The sequence below is a fragment of the Lolium perenne genome, chromosome 1 (genome assembly GCF_019359855.2).
Source record: "Lolium perenne isolate Kyuss_39 chromosome 1, Kyuss_2.0, whole genome shotgun sequence".
Lineage (NCBI taxonomy): Eukaryota > Viridiplantae > Streptophyta > Magnoliopsida > Poales > Poaceae > Lolium > Lolium perenne.
In genome coordinates, this window is record NC_067244.2 from 181,522,906 (window position 1) to 181,539,726 (window position 16,821).

A 16,821-nucleotide genomic window follows, 5' to 3' on the forward strand; every position below is an offset into this window, starting at 1 on the left:
GGATCCTCCACCTCCACCACAAGCCTGGGTTCCTCCACCTCCAGCACCGTCGACGCGTCCAGCGTATGTTCCGCCGGTTCCTAACTGACCGTGGGTGGTACCGGAGCTCGTCGTGATCGACAACGACGAGGAGAACCATTAGGCGCATGCGTTTAGGTTTTTTTTTTCAATGTCTTTTACTATGTAAATTATGTTTTCATGTTATAAAAAATGGAAATTCGAGAAAAAATGTGCCGTGCCGCTGGAGCCACCCTCTGACGCAAACGGACGCGCGGTCGATTTCGACCATTTCGGCCGACGCAAACGGACGCGCGCGGACATTTTCAGACGCTGAAATGCGTCGCCCCATTGGAGATGCCCTAACATGTAGCCAACAAGTACAATAGTTGGCTATAAGAATGTACTAGTTTCTCAATGGATGACCCACATTTGATTCACACAAGTTGCCTAGGAGCACGTGCTAGAACTAGCTCTTGCATAAGAGCTCACTTACAATCTTTCTCCTCTTCTCTCTCCTCCAACTAGACATAAATATCCGTATTGGGGTCTCTGCCTTATGTTGGTCTATATGGAGGGTCAGAAATGATATCGTTTTTAACAAAAAAAATCTTATCATTTTTTGCAGGTTATCCATATGGTGTCGCATTGGGTTCAGCTCTCGCCGGAGGGACAGAGGGATGCTATACCTTCTGGATGCACACGGCTCCAGATGGTCGCTCAGGATATTTGGTCACAGGCTGGTTGGCGGCATTTTAGGAGACAACTTTGATGTGTTTTCAGAGTAGTTCTGGCATGTTTCGCTGGTTGATTTTTGTATCAATTCTTGGCGATGGTTGAGTTGTAAGACTTTGATACTGTTGGAATCTTTTAAATAAAAGGCCGTGTGCATCATCATGATGCAGAAGCCGGGGTTTCATCCTCATTTCGAAAAAAAACTAGACATAAATATATTATTTTAATCCTTGTAGCCAGTTGATTATAACTTATTGTACTTGCTCTAAAAACGTGGTTCAACAGCTGCGTGTAGTAGGGGACACGGAAGGACATCAGCAATGATGAAAGCCAATAGAAATAATTGTGGTGACGTGTCATGCTTGCATGTTAAGAGAAATCAAATTAGTGGGTTGCTTCTACTTAGATATTATAGATTACACCCCTAACAGCAGTAATTAGAAGGAGAGGCTTGTCCTTAGGCCTGACTCTGGCCCATTTAATGTTAGCCACTAGATCGGCATATATACTACACACTTAATGTGTAGAATTTGTCTCAAAAAAAAACTTAATGTGTAGAATGCACCATAAAATCTTTCTTTGCTAAACAGAAAATCTAAATACTGGAGCTATTTTCTAACCAGTTATATATACTATATGGCTATCAGTCGGTCGATCACAAGGACATCATACACAGTAGCAATTTGTTCCAAAGAGTCGTGATAGAAATGCATGAGCGAGAAGACTTTCCGCTCTTTTATTAACTCGTTGTTGACTCGAGGGAGCTTTGACAGTAGAAAGCTCCGGGAAAAGTTACACGGGTGATCACACGTACCCGAATCACAACGCACAAGTTTACGATAAGAAAAAAGATCTAGAAAGGAAGCCCGCAAGCGGCAAGCTTACACAGTAAAGGGCTGGCCGTTTTCACTGCTGCGCGGCGAGCCCAGCCGAGAGCCCCCAGGCGAAGGACCTCTGGTTGTCGCAGTCGAGGTTGGGCCCGTAGCTGACGCCGAGGAGGTCGCAGTAGCGCTTGTAGAAGCCGATGCGGTCGGCGACACGGGGGTCGGGGCCGATGCCGCACTCGAGGCCTCCGTTGATGATGTTTGTGATGACGCCGTAGCCCGGAACGCGGTTGGCAGCGATGTCCGCGGGCGTAGGGGTCCACTGGTCCGTGATGACGTCGTGCGACGACGGCTTGTTCCCCTGCGGGGTCATCCAGAACCACAGCGCCGTCTCGAACGACACCATGTCGTCCGTCTCCACCAGGTCCGGGTTGGACAGAAGGTCCAAGCCGAGCGCGCGCCCCGCCTGGCCGTAGTTGTAGTTCCATGAGAGCTGCATGGGCCCGCGGCCGTAGTACCGCTTGCCAGGCGCGCATGGCCAGTCCGAGTTGCTGGTGTCGCAGTAGTCCGACGACGGGTTGACCTCCCGATTGAAGCAGTAGCCCCATGCGTATGGGCCGTCAGGCGCCGTCGGCCACCCGCCGGTGGTCTCGTGGGACGTCTGGCCAAGGAACGCGGCCACCTCTCTCTTTCGCGTGTCGGTGCTCAGCCCCTCCGCGAACTCCGGGAACTTGGCGGCCGCCTCGAGGAACCTGTCGTAGGTGTAGAACCCGCGGGCCGGGCACGCGGCGTTGTTGCGGTGGAGGAGCATCTCCTCAAAGAGCTCCCTGGACAAGATGGACCCCAAGCCAGGGCCGGCGGGGGGAGAGGGGACGGCAGGGGGAGGGGGGATGGTGGGGGGAGGGGCGATGGGTGGGGAAGGTGGGGCGCAGGTGCCGTCGCACTGGCTCTGGCAGCCAGCGCCGCAGTACTGGTCGGTGCTGCCGCAATACCCCCACTCGCTGCAGCAGAGGCAGTTAGGGCACAGCGCTCCGCCGGCCTGGGAGCCGCACATCTGGGCTCGAGCGGCCGTGGCGAGCGCTGCGACCAGCACGGCCAGAATGGCCGTCGCCGCTCTCGCCAGACTCTGAGCTCTCGGTGAGGACATGGTTGTGTGTTTGGTGCCAAATAAGGAGCGACATGCAGCCTATTTATACACTCAACTCTGGGGTTAAGCTACCGAAACTTCATCCCCAAACCTAGCTAGCTGGACGTCCCTGATACTGCTTCGTGATTCGGTCTGCAGGCTTTGACTCAGATGTGTAATGTGACCGCATTTGGCTCGTGGGTCCCGCACGTAACGTAACTGCGTTTGGAGATGTTAAATAAGCGACTGATAAGCTTGGCGAACGATTAATTTTAACTTGCAACCAGCTTGTTGTAATTTGTGAATACCTCCTCCTTATATGTAGTAGTAATGTAGTATACAAATCACAGGTTTGTTTTCTACTCATGCGAATAAACACCAACTTGCGAGCTGATCGAGTTGCGACTGTCTTTTGTTTTCTACAGTCTCATTGAGAGATTGAGATTTGAGAGAATCATGCATGGTCTCATTTTACGGGACTGTTTATACAAACCAGAAACGCCACTTCATTTGCTTTGGCTAGCTAATTGGTTTCATGCCAGGTTGCAATTATCAGTTCAAACCTACATCTGTGAGATTCATGTGAAGTGAGTTGTGAGGTTGTGCGACGTCCAATGGCGGAAAGATGGCTGCCCATGGAGTTTGCGACCAAGGAGCTATTGGACGTTGCGAGGAAAAGATCTTTAACCGCATTTTTCAAATGGTTCTCTAAAAGTCGATGGACACACTAGATACTTAACCACGCTTAGCCGCGTGCTCCAAATGCCATTTCGGCCTGACGCGGTCTAGTACGGTGTCCGGCGTCCCAAGGTCATCCCCGACGTGGGGTACCACACGACAATATCTATAGATGATGGACTTGAGTTTTAGGGAAGAGAGCACATTGGTGGTTTTGTCGGCATACAAACAACACAGAGAAAACAATTTACCTAGCTTCATGCCTCCATAGGGGTAAAAACCTTACGTGTCGTCTGTTCTTAATTGATAGAGAGATAATAGAGGTGCCTTGATTGCTATGGCGATGTAGATCGCTTTACGGTGTGTGTAGCTTGGTTTCAGATTGCGTGGAGATTGTCTCCTTGACGGACCTTCCTAGCCCTTTATAAAGGAAGCTAGGTCTCAAATGCATCTTTCAGGCCGGTTACAGAGTAGAAGAACTTGTACCGGTCAAAACATGGGGCCCGACAATTTAGTTTTTCTGATTGCTACAGAAAGTGGAGGTTGACGCGGATTCAACTGGCAAAGAACAAAAAAGACTTCATTGATCTTGAGGTGCCGATGTGGACCTTGGCAGGGCGCCCTCTTGGCAATAATGCGGCCAAGCAAGCCGCGATTCAAATGGTGTCATCCGATAGGGTCCAGTTGTCGATTGACAAGTGCCTCACCAATGTCTCGGCAAACCTCCTCATCCGCGGCGCGAAGAACGGCGAGAGGTGGAACGGCTTGTTGTTGAAGCAAAAAAGAGAAGATCGTGTGATCGAGAAGGAGAGTTTTGCCGTGAAAAAATGGAGAGGGGACTTCATGATCTTGACCGTCGACATATCGGGAATGGACCCCTAGCTAGGTGAAGGCGGCGCACAGGTTCTACCATGACATGATCTGGAAAGAGATTGCCGATCGAATGGCCGCGACATCAGTAGTTGCGTCCGCGATAGCATCACCTTTGGCTTCAGCGAGTACTCCTGGAATGGCTACAACGTCGCCGACAAGTCGTGGTTGTAGATGAGCCGGAGGAGCCATCGATGCTGAAGAGCCGCCGTTGATGACTCAAGACAACACCTTCTTCTAGACTTCATTTGTGCTTATGTTTGTAATACTATTGAACACGACGACTATTACCAAGCACTATGAACTACCTCATTTTGAATGCGACGATTGTTTTCAATTTATAATTTTATTACGAAGATAGCTATTTGATGACGTATTGGGTGTTTTTTTTAAAAAAATAAGTAAGCCGCCTCATTAAAAACCTACCAGTCCCCTTCGGTACCCTGGATGGAAAAAAGTGCGTCTGAAACTTGCTGCCGAAACCACAAGTACAGTTACAAGTTTGTGAACAGAGTCACATCTCTAAACACAAATGGTAAAATAAAAACTGGGGGATCATCCACCCAAGCATCTCCTTAGAACTAAAAGCAAAACTAGCTAACTCATGAGCCACTTGGTTAGCCTCCCTTTTGTGGTTTAGGTAGACACCAGGGGGAGGAGTAGCCTCTGCTTGGATGGGTGGTGTTGCCGGCTCCGTATGTGGATAGCATGGCGCAAGTTCTCTCTCTGTACTGGACGTTGTCCTTTTCCCCCTCGAGCTTAATACAAAACACGCAGATCTTCTGCGCGTACTCGAAAAAAAATGCTCAAACTAGATATCCGTCATTCCGCTTGCCATATGAAAACAGTCCGCTAAAATAGCCGAGTAAGGACCATTAATCTCCATCTCTCCATTGCAAGCCAGGATTAATTCCAAGGAATCAGATTCAATAATACATGAAGAACATTCAATTTTATCCAGAAAATCCAAACCTTTCAACATTGCATATGCTTCCGCAGTCGTTGCGCATAAGAGAATTTTCAGGGGACACACCATACCCCATAAAACCTCACCCTTCTCAATTCTATGCACTGCACCCGTCGATCCTGATCCATTCATCACATAGGAGGCATCAATATTTAACTTGAATTTGCCTCTAGTGGGTTGCCAGATTGTCTCTTTAACAACATGTGTACGTATTGGGTGGTTGTTGCTGAGAATAGAGACGCGCTCCAAAAAAACACCCCCTCAGACTCTCGAGGAGACGCTTTCAATAGACACCGGTTGGGAACAAGACTAGAGATGCTCATAGCAACGAGCAATGGAGACGAACTAGGAAAATAGAAAGGGAGTCCGGCGAGATCCACAAAATAATGCCGAAATAATCTAGCCACGCTAGAGAGGCGGGCGAAACTAGGAATCGGGCAGCTCAACTCGGGATTTGCCTGTACCTTGGTGGACAGTCGATAAAACTCGTGATTCGCCTGGCGAGATGGGCTCTCCTAACTAGATTGGCGAAGCGTCGGTGCTCGAATCCCATGCGCACGGACAGCTGGAGGACGTCAAGCTAGTCCAGGTGTGGGACGACAAGCGATGAAGAAAGGATCTGTTGGAAGGTGTGAGCTCGATCGGCTCGTGGCACGTGCGGCTTTCATAGGGGCATGCATCATCACGTGATTTCTCGTGGAGGCATGCATCATGTGTGCTTTCATAGGGGGCAGCAGTTCAACGTTCATGTCAGCAAACTGGTTATTTATTTACAGCTTATTAGGAGACAGCGATCCGATACTTCCGTTGCTACAGATAACCATACTCGTGCGGAAAAGAAAGGACTACAGACTTGCGTGTGCATGTGCGGCTCGGTTAACACTGCGTAGGAAGCTAATAAAAAATGTTATCAGGAGATTGCCCGATCTTATTAATACTAGAGGGCTCCAGAGACAGTTGGAGCGCCTTGATTGGAAGGAATTGGCCAACTTAAGAGATAGTACATGTCTAAAATAAAATATGAGCTAACAATTGGGCACGTCCTCCAAAGCGAACCCTAAAAGTTTTTGGGGCGCGTCGATCATTTTTTAGTTTTCAGACGTGCCCTCCGAAGATTCCTTCCATCCGGTGTGGAGGCCAATACGGTGTCCGACGTCCCGAGCCTGCCCCCGGTTCACAGGGGATGCTCCGGGTATGCCGGTCATAGCGAGAAGCGAGGCGGGGAGTGGTAGGCCCGACGCGTCATTGGCACATTCAAGTTTAACCTAACCGTCGCCTACCTCGCGACGGAAGTTATTGGCGCGCAGCGACGGTGCAGTTTCCGCAGAGACGCAACGATACGTCTCGCCGCGCCTAGCTCTTCGTGCCGGTGTTAATAAGCGCCACCGCTCCCCCGCCTCCCTCCATCGTATAAAAAGGGACGCTCTCGCATCGTCTCTCACACACAAATCCTAGTGCATCTCTCCCCAACCATAGAAAATGACCAACACGACTATCATTACCAGCTGGATTTTGTAGTTTGGGTTGGAGCTGCGGCTGGAGATGCTCTTTGAACTCCAAGAACACACCTGGATTAATGGATTAATTGATTCGCAACTTTTCGCCAAGTCCTTGGGAACTCACAATCTCTTCTATCCAATGATCCATATAAGCAAAACCCCCAAACACTTGGCATACAGGCAAAAGCCCCCAGCATATGGTTATGCCGATGGTGACCCTCAGCATAGGGCCGCTAACATCTGCTCCATCGTCACATATCACGTGGCTGTCGGCATACCTCTGTATGCCACGGCTCTGAGCAAACCGTTGTCACCGTCGACAAAAATAAATGACATTTTGATAGCATCAGAGACTATGCCAATGGCCGCATATCCAGCACTTGCGAGATACCGGCAGTCGTCACGTGGTTCTCTATGCCGAGGGCATAGCCGTCAGCATATACCTTCCATGGGGACATGCATCATCACATGCGGCTTCTTGGAACAATGGATCTGTTGGAAGGTGTGAGCTCCATCGGCTCTTGGCGCGTGTGGCTTTCATGGGGATATCCATCATCACGTGCTTTCATAGGAGCAGCCGCTCAGCTCATGTTAGCAATTTTGTTATTTATTTACAATTTTTTTGATACTATTTACAGTTTATGCCTAGTTCTTTTGGCAGCTTAAAAGATAAGCTGCCCTTTCCTAGCTTCTCCCAGAAATTACTATGTTTATTATCCAGGGCTTATGAATTAGTTATCTCATATCTAATTTAAAAGTTTCAAATAATAAGACCAATGGCTTGTAGGAAAAGCCGAGGAAGGAGCATCTTATGTTTTAAGCTGCTAACAAAACTGCCTTAATAGGGGACAATGCATTTCGGTACCCTAATTGCTAGCAGATTATGTCATGGCAGGAAGAAAATACGGAGTACATAATTTGCATGTGCGGCTCGGTTGTGCATGGTACAAACACTGGTGGAAAAACAGGCTTCGGGTGAGCCCCATAAGTCGCGATGCTGCAGGAACCGCGACTAATGGTACCTTTAGTCGCGGTTCGGGAGGAGAACCGCGACCAAAGGCCTGGGCCCAGGCGCTCGGTGGCCAGCCGGTGCACGTGGGGGGTCTTTTAGTCGCGGTTGGCCAGGCCAACCGCGACTAAAGGTGCCCGAAGGCCTTTAGTCGCGGTTGGCCAGGCCAACCGGGACTAAAGCCCCTCCCCTATATATACCCATCCAGCAGCCAACACTTAGCCATTTGGTGCCATTCTCTTCACAAGCTTCACAAGTGGGTGTTAGGTTTGCTTTTGGTTCCTCTTATGCACATAAGGTGTTTGATGAAATGCCCCAAGAGCATGAAACAAACATGATATGAAGTGTTGGAGCCACACTTGAGCTTTCTCATTTATTTTTTCCTCCTCGATCGCGGTTAGCAACTTGAACCTTTGATGTGTCGTTGATAAAATGTGCATGTGTGTGTAGTTCATTGTTTAATTTATATTGTTTGTAGCTAGTTAGTTTAACAAATGCATGATGGTTAATTATATATTTTATATTATAATAATGCAGATGAATCGACAATGGATGTACGGTAACCGACTCTCCGGCGAGTTCAGTGCGGGTTTGAAAGATTTCCTCGTAGTGGCTAATGCGAACAAGCAAGGGGGTTTTGTTATCTGTCCATGTGTTAAATGTAAGAATCAGAAGGGTTACTCTTCCTCAAGAGATGTTCACATGCACCTGCTTCGGCACGGTTTCATGCCAAGCTATAATTGTTGGACCAAGCATGGAGAAAGAGGGGTTATAATGGAAGAAGATGAAGAAGGGGATGATTTCATCGATGAAAGCTATCTTGCTCATTTCGGTGATACTTTCATGGAGGATCTGAAGGTGAAGGGGAAGGTGAAGGGGAAGGTGAAGAAGAGGCACGTGATGATCCCGTTGATGATCTTGGTCGGACCATTGCTGATGCGCGGAGATTGCGAAACTGAAAAAGAGAGGGAGAATTTGGATCGCATGTTAGAGGATCACGGAAGGCGCTGTACGGATGCGATGATGGTCCGAAAAAGCTGGGCTGCACTGCTTGGATTTGCTTGAGATGGAAGGCACGAGGCAGGTGTAGCTGACTCGGCATTTGAAAACTTGCTGAAAATGTTGAAGAATATGTTTCCAAAGAATAACGAGTTGCCCGCCACTACGTACGAAGCAAAGAAGGTTGTCTGCCCTCTAGGTTTAGAGGTTACGAAGATACATGCATGCATCAACGATCGCATCCTCTACCGCGGTGAATACGAGAATTTGAATGAATGCCCGGTATGCACGCATTGCGTTATAAGATCGGGCGATGACCCTGGTGACGATGTTGAGGGCCGAAACCCGGGAAGAGGGTTCCCGCCAAGGTGATGTGGTATGCTCCTATAATACCACGGTTGAAACGTCTGCTCGGGAACAAAGAGCATGCCAAGTTGTTGCGATGGCACAAAGAGGACCGTAAGTCGGACGGGAGTTGAGACACCCCGCGAGATGGAACGCAATGGAGAAAGATCGACAGAGAGTTCAAAGATTTTGCAGTGACGCAAGGAACATAAGATTTGGTCTAAGTACGGATGGCATGAATCCTTTTGGCGAGCAGAGCTCCAGCCATAGCACCTGGCCCGTGACTCTATGCATCTACAACCTTCCTCCTTGGTTGTGCATGAAGCGGAAGTTCATTATGATGCCGGTGCTCATCCAAGGTCCGAAGCAACCCGGCAACGACATCGATGTGTACCTAAGGCCATTAGTTGATGAACTTTTACAGTGTGGGGCAGACCAGGTGTCCGTGTGTGGGATGAGCACACAGAAGAGGAATTTGACCTACGAGCGTTGCTTTTCGTAACCATCAACGATTGGCCTGCTCTTAGTAACCTTTCGGGACTGTCAAATAAGGGATACAATGCATGCACGCACTGCTTACATGAGACCGAAAGTGTACATTTGCCAAATTGGAAGAAGAACGTGTACCTGGGGCATCGTCAATTTCTTCCGACAGGGCATCCAGTTCGAAAGAAAGGCAAGCTTTACAACGGCCAGGCAGATCACCGGCCGAAGCCTGCGGAACACTGCAGTGCTGAGGTATTTGATATGGTCAAGGGTTTGAAAGTCATCTTTGGAAAGGGTCTGGCGGACAATCGGTTCCGAAGGGAGCCGACGGGCACGTAGCCATGTGGAAGAAGAAATCTATATTACGGGAGCTAGAATATTGGAAAGTCCTAGAAGTCCGCTCTGCAATCGACGTGATGCACGTTACGAAGAATATTTGCGTGAACATCCTAAGCTTCTTGGGCGTGTATGGGAAGTCAAATGATACAAAGGAAGCACGGCGGGACCAGCAAAGTTTGAAAGACCCCGATGACCTGCATCCGGAACGGTTTCAAGGTCGTGCCGGCTACGCTCGACCAAAGAAGAGAAGGTCATCTTTTTTGAATGCAGAGCGGTATGAAGGTCCCGTCGGGATTCTCGTCCAATATAAAGGGAATAATAAACATGGCGGAGAAAAAGTTCCAAAACCTGAAGTCTCACGATCGCCACGTGATTATGACGCAATTGCTTCCGATTGCTTTGAGGGGCTCTGCCGGAAAATGTTCGAGTAGCCATTGTGAAGCTATGTGCATTCCTCAATGCAATCTCTCGAGAAGGTAATCAATCCGAGAAGTTCTACCACGGTTCTGAACGATGTGATCCAATGTCTTGTCGGTTTCGAGTGGGTGTTCCCGCCATGCTTCTTCACTATTATGACGCTCCTCCTGGTTCACCTAGTCGAGGAGATTTCCAGTCTCGGTCTGTATTTCTACACAATATGTTCCCCTTCGAGAGGTTCATGGGAGTATTAAAGAAATATGTTCGTAACCGTGCTAGGCCAGAAGGAAGCATCGCCAAGGGCTATGGAAATGAGGAGGTAATTGAGTTTTGTGTTGACTTTGTTCACGACCTTAAGCCGATTGGTCTTCCTCAATCGCGGCACGAGGGGAGACTAAGTGGAAAAGGCACGATCGGAAGGAAATCAATGATATGTATGGACGGCCATTCTCCGGTGAAGCACACCACACGGTTCGACCAATTCCAGCTTGGTGGCTCCGTACTTTGAGAAACACAAGAATATTTTACGCTTGGACAACCCTGGGAAGCCTGAATCCTGGATTAGGAAGGCCCACATGGAGACTTTCGGCAGTTGGTTGAGAAAACATTTAATGAGTGACAATAAGGTTGTAGATCAGCTGTACATGTTGGCCAAGACACCATCTTCGACTATAACGACTTTCCAAGGGTACGAGATAAATGGGAATACATTTTACACGATCGCCCAAGATAAAAAGAGCACCAACCAAAACAGTGGTGTCCGCTTTGATGCAGCAACCGAGAATGGGCAAAAGGTCACATATTATGGTTACATAGAGGAGATATGGGAACTTGACTATGGACCCGCCTTTAGGGTCCCTTTGTTCCGGTGCAAATGGTTCAAGCTAACAGGAGGTGGGGTAAAGGTGGACCAGCAATACGGAATGACAATGGTGGATTTCAACAATCTTGGTTATCTTGACGAACCATTCGTCCTAGCGAAAGATGTCGCTCAGGTTTTCTATGTGAAGGACATGAGTAGCAAACCGAGGAAACGGAAAGATAAGAAAACGATCAGTACATCATGCGATGATCCAAAGCGCCACATTGTTCTTTCAGGGAAAAGAAACATCGTGGGAGTGGAGGACAAGACAGACATGTCAGAAGATTATAATATGTTTGCTGAAATTCCGCCCTTCAAAGTGAACACCGACCCAAGCATTAAGTTAAATGATGAGGATGCTCCATGGATACGGCACAATCGTAAGCAAGCAGGGACACAAGGGAAGAAATGATGTGTAATAATTTATTAATTGTACCAAACTTTGTTGAATGAATCATGTGAATTATATTACCCGTGATGTGTTTGGTGTCCATTTTCGAATGATTCAATTGACTCGAGATAGCACTGATGATACATGAAATTTGGAGTGACTAAGTCATACTCCTGCATACATGAAATTTGGAGTGACTAAGTCATACTCCTGCATACATGAAATTTGGAGTGACTAAGTCATACTCCTGCATATAGGAAATTTGGAGTGACTAAGTCATACTCCTGCATACATGAAATTTGGAGTGATTTAGTCATACTCCTGCCTAGGCGTATAATATGCATACTCGTAGTCTTCATAGCCGCCGCCGTTGTACTGGTAGTCGTCGCCTTCTAAGTTGCCGGCGTCGTCGTCGCTGCTGTCGTCGCTGTCGTCGGGCGGCGCTCGTGGCTCGAACTGAGGGTAGCACAGGCGGGGGATATCGCCGGCCGTGATGTAGTCCATGACGCTCTGCAGAGTCCGGCCGTACCACCATAGCCGACGGCCGGCCTCGTGGAAGTTTCCAGGAGGCAGACCGTCCTCCTCATACTGGCGAGCGCCCTCTCACGCCGATTGATGAAGAAGGCGTCCCAAGTATGCTGGTTATCGGGATGCCGGCGGATTCATCCGCTGCTCCGGCGTGAGGTCGAGGTAGTAGTGGTTCGTGATGGCCGCCGGCGCGCGGTACCACGAGGGACGGGAGGGACCGGCACGCCGCCGGCGCTTAGGCTCCGGCCGGCGAGGACGCGGTAGCCGGAGGGCAAGGGTAGTTCGAGGCGCAAAGCTCCTCCACCTGGCAGTAGGTTAGAGTGGGTGCGGCGGAAGCCATGAGAGAGTGATGAGAGATTGTAGAGATGTGATGCTGGCCAAGCCGGGCTACCTATATGTAGTGACAAATGGCGGGAAAAATGGGAGCGGGAAGACATGAGGCGGGAAGAAAGAGGCGGGGAGAAAGTGGCGGGAAGAAATTGGCGGGAAGAAAGAGGCCGGAAGAAATTGGCGGGAAACAATTGGCGGGAAGAAAGAGGCGGGAAGACAGGGAAGAAATGGCGGGAAGACGAGGAGGGAAGAGGGGGTCGGCGGAAAGAGGCGGGAAGAGGGGGCCAACGAACTTTTGAATTGAATTAATTTTATTTTTATGAATTTTTGATAATTTGTATTTTTAAGATTTTGAATTGAATTAGTTTTATTTTTCTGAATTTTTTGATATATTATATGTATTTTTAAGATTTTGAATTGAATTAGTTTTATTTTTCTGAATTTTTTGATATATTATTTGTATTTTTAAGATTTTGAAATGAATTAGTTTTATTTTTCTGAATTTTTTGATATATTATTGGTATTTTTAAGATTTTGAATTGAATTAGTTTTATTTTCTGAATTTTTTATATATTATTTGTATTTTTAAGATTTTTAAATGAACTAGTTTTATTTTTCTTTACTTTTTGATATATTATTTGTATTTTTCAGATTTTGAAATGAATTAGTTTTATTTTTCTGAATTTATTCATATATTATATGTACTTTTCACATTTTGAAATAGAAAAGAAATTCGAAAAATACCTTTAGTCGCGGTTGGGCTCCCCAACCGCGACTAAAGGTATTTTCGCGGGAAAGCGAAACCCGCCGAAAAATACCCTTTAGTCGCGGTTGGGCGGGCCAACCGCGACTAAAATACCCCTTTAGTCGCGGTTGGGCTCCCCAACCGCGACTAAAGGTCGCTCCCTATAAATTCGCGCGGGCGCGCTGGCGGTTCATCTCTGTTTCTCCGCCGAGTTCTCTCCGTCGCCATCGATCTTCGTCGCCCGCCGCCCTCGCCGATCGCTGCCGCCGCCACACGCCGCCGTCGACCGCCTCGATGCGTCGCCGTCGTCCGCCGCCGCGCGCTCCTCTCCGGCCCCCTTCTCACTTCGATCCCGCGCGCCGCCACCGTGTACCGCGCGCGCGCTGTCGCCGCCGCGCTGCTCTCGGCGCCGCGCCGTACAGCGTTGCGCCGCCCGCAACGCGTTGCGCCGCGCTGCCGCTCTTGGCGCCCAGCTGCTGTGCGGCGCCCGCTGCCCGCCGCGCCACGCCGCATTGCCGCGCGCGCAGCGAAGGATGACGAAGAACGAGAGGGAGAGAGAAGGCCGGGGGCGCCGCACAGCCCACTTTTTTTTTTTGTTTTTTTGTTTTTTTACTTTGTAACTAAGTTGTTTTAATTAAAAACTAGTAAAAATGCCAACTAGTAAATTATGTGAAGAACTAAAAAATTGAACTTCACAAAAACTTTAATTAACTTAACAAAAAAAAATTGACCAAGAAATAACTTAACAAAATTTAACAAAAATAACTTAACAAAATAACTTAACAAAAGTTTGTCAAAAAAAATGAACTAAATTTTTACTTTTGTATTTTTTTACTTTTAAAAGAACTCAAAAAATTGAACTAAATTTTCACTTTTGTATTTTATCACTTATAAAAGAACTCAAAAAATGCGCCGCCCCCCTCGCCGCCCCTACGTATATGCGGGTTTTTTTTGTTCGCGGCGAGGGGGCGGCGCCACCGCCACCGCCGCCCCCCTTTCGCCACCGCCACCGCGCGCCTACCTTCCGCCGCCCCCCTTTCGCCACCGCGACCCCGCATATACCGCGACACCCTCTCCCACCCTTTCCTCGCCCCCTCCTTTTGCCACCGCCCTTTCGCCACCGCCACCGCCCCCCTTCTTCACTTAATTAATTTGTTTTTACTACATGTTTTCAGGACTGACATATGGCGGACGATAGAGCTGACCCGATTCTGGACAACTATGATCCGGACGCTGAAGACCATATGTTCGGCATCATAAAAGGCGATATTCCATATGTGCCGACCGGAGAAGAAGAAGATGATATCTCTTCTTATCTGAACCTTGAGGGTGAAGATGAAGGGCGCCGTCAGCAAGCAGATGATGCCGAAGAAACGTCGATAAACGACGATCTTCAATTGGAAGTAGCAACCACCTCCGGCGCCGAGGTATATATATATACATATTGAGCGTCTGGTGATACAAACTAACTGATTTGAGGCAATGAGGGAGGCTCAAGAGGGGAGGATCAGGTTCAACAGAGAGAACGACGCCCTGACAAAAGCCCTCGGGAATCCTGAACACGGAGGACGTATACGAGGCATGGGGCCCATTCCGTGGAAAATAGGGTTCCCCCAGAACGATGACCCGTACGGTTACAGAAGCCGTAAGAGAAAGATGGATCGGGATGCAGATGTTGTGGCGAAGTTGGTAACGGAAATGGATGTGATGAAGAAAACCGTGAGTGTACTAGTCGCCGAAAGAGATGCAGCTCGGGCGCAGCATGCTGAAGATCATCCAATGGATCTCGGAAGCCAGCAGCGGAGAAGAAGCAGCGTGGCTTCCACGGAGGCCTCACCGGCTGGTGCACCGACGATAGAAATTACTGCACCGGAGCCTCTGGTGGTCGAAATTACTGCACCGGAGCCTCCTCGCTACCCCGTGGACGATATAAAGGAGATGAAAGCATGTCATCTGTATTATCCTATCGGGAACATGTCCATGAAGGTAGCCATCGGCAGTGCTTTACCACCTGGAGCACTCCACCACAACAACCCCATTCAAGATGGCTATGCTCGTGTCACGGTGGAGGAGATAGTCCAAGGGTTTGAGGACCTGGACATTGACATTGCTACACCTGAAGGGGTGAAAAGACTTGGAGATGTCAAGCGCCAGTTCATTCTATGGCAGAAGAAATTTATCAAGTTTCCAGGCGAGGCGCCAACAAGTCCACCCCCGTACGGTGGTGGTGGTGGCGGTGGCGGTGACGGTGGCGGTGGCGGTGGCGGTGACGGTGGCGGTGGCGGTGACGGTGGCGGTGGTGCTTCACCTAATACACCTCATTCACGTCGGCGACGCCGCCCCCGATCCTCGTCCGGCGGGTGATCGAGACACCGGTACCGCCCCCAATCCACCTCCGGCGAAGAAGCGAAGCAGTCCTGGGTTATTAACCCGGACCCTTACGTACCTAAGAAAACAAAGGTACCGGAGGTATCACAAGCCTCTCCCCAGGAGGTCTTGGGAAAGTAGTGCCGAGGAAGTCGAGGCGGGCGCGGCTGCTGATTTAGAGAAATGGAAGGCGAGCGTCAAGAAGAAAATAGAGGGCGAGCCCAAGCCAGTATATTCTGACAAGGAAAAGCAGTGGGCTAAGTCATTTTTGAACACACCGTCCCAAGCCGCGAAGAATCTGCCTGACGACTATTTACGTGAACTTCGTAGGCAAGCACTCGCGTTCAAGAACAGGAAAGAGTTGGCGGAGAAGAAAGCCTTGAAGGACGAGGCCGAGTCAAAATTAGAAAGGGGGAAAGAAGTTGCCCAGCTCGGGGAACAAAGTAAACAATCGATCGCCCCGCTCATAGTGCAAGCCGCCGATCCGGATGCCCCGATATCATAGCAGCTGCGGCTTGACATGGATTGACCGTAACGAGTGCCGAGAGAACAAGCGGCCGAGTTAGGTATCACTCTTCGTGCCTTTGCTAGGCCTTGATGAGGCGCCAATGAAGGACGTAGTATTTACATATGTGAAGAATGGCCCTCTCGTCGAGCTGCGCAGGAAGAGGATCTACCTCGACAAATGCTAGGTCTGCTAAATTGGTACAAGGGTTACATAAAACATAAAAACGCCAAAGAGTATATCTATGCGGAAGTTAGATATGAGCATCACTTCAAACATTACTGGGTACAAATTCCTCTGAGTGAATTGTTCCAGCTGTTCAATCTGCGCGACCTCGACAAATCTATCATCAGTTGCTACGTTCTGTAAGTGATTTATTAATTTCTACCCCATCTCGTTCATTGCCGGCCTGCACTATATATATATATATATATATTGTCCTAACTATCTTGTTGTGTACGCTATATATTATGCAGAATGAAGAAGCGGGAAATGCGAATAAGGAACATCCATGATGTTGGGTTCATTGACCCACACATCGTTAATTCATATGTGTTAGAACACCACCCCGCCGACGTGGAGGATGACCTGTGGCGGTTTATTAGAAAACAGCAACAGAAAAGTGATATTCTATTTCCTTACCATTTTGGGTGAGTGTTTCTGTCTTGAGCACATTCTCTTTTGTTTATGGTATGTGGCTAATCGATGAGTTATGCATGACTGTGCATGTATCGTGTCCGCAGGTTCCACTTTATTCTTATGGTAATTAAAGTTCAGACCTCCTCAGTTCTCGTCCACGACT

The 16,821-nt window shown here is 48.7% G+C and overlaps 1 protein-coding gene across 1 annotated transcript; it reads right to left on the reverse strand.

Moving 5' to 3' along the window:
- Positions 1-1,431: 1,431 nt before the first annotated feature.
- LOC127314857 (chitinase 2-like) lies at positions 1,432-2,712 on the reverse strand. The gene has a single exon (XM_051345389.2). The coding sequence runs from the start codon at positions 2,701-2,703 to the stop codon at positions 1,639-1,641; it is 1,065 nt and encodes a 354-aa protein (XP_051201349.1). The 5' UTR covers positions 2,704-2,712; the 3' UTR covers positions 1,432-1,638.
- Positions 2,713-16,821: the final 14,109 nt, after the last annotated feature.

Coding starts and splice junctions, on each gene's coding strand:
- LOC127314857 (XM_051345389.2), bottom strand. CDS start 2,703: ATGTCCTCACCGAGAGCTCAGAGTCTGGCGAGAGCGGCGACGGCCATT.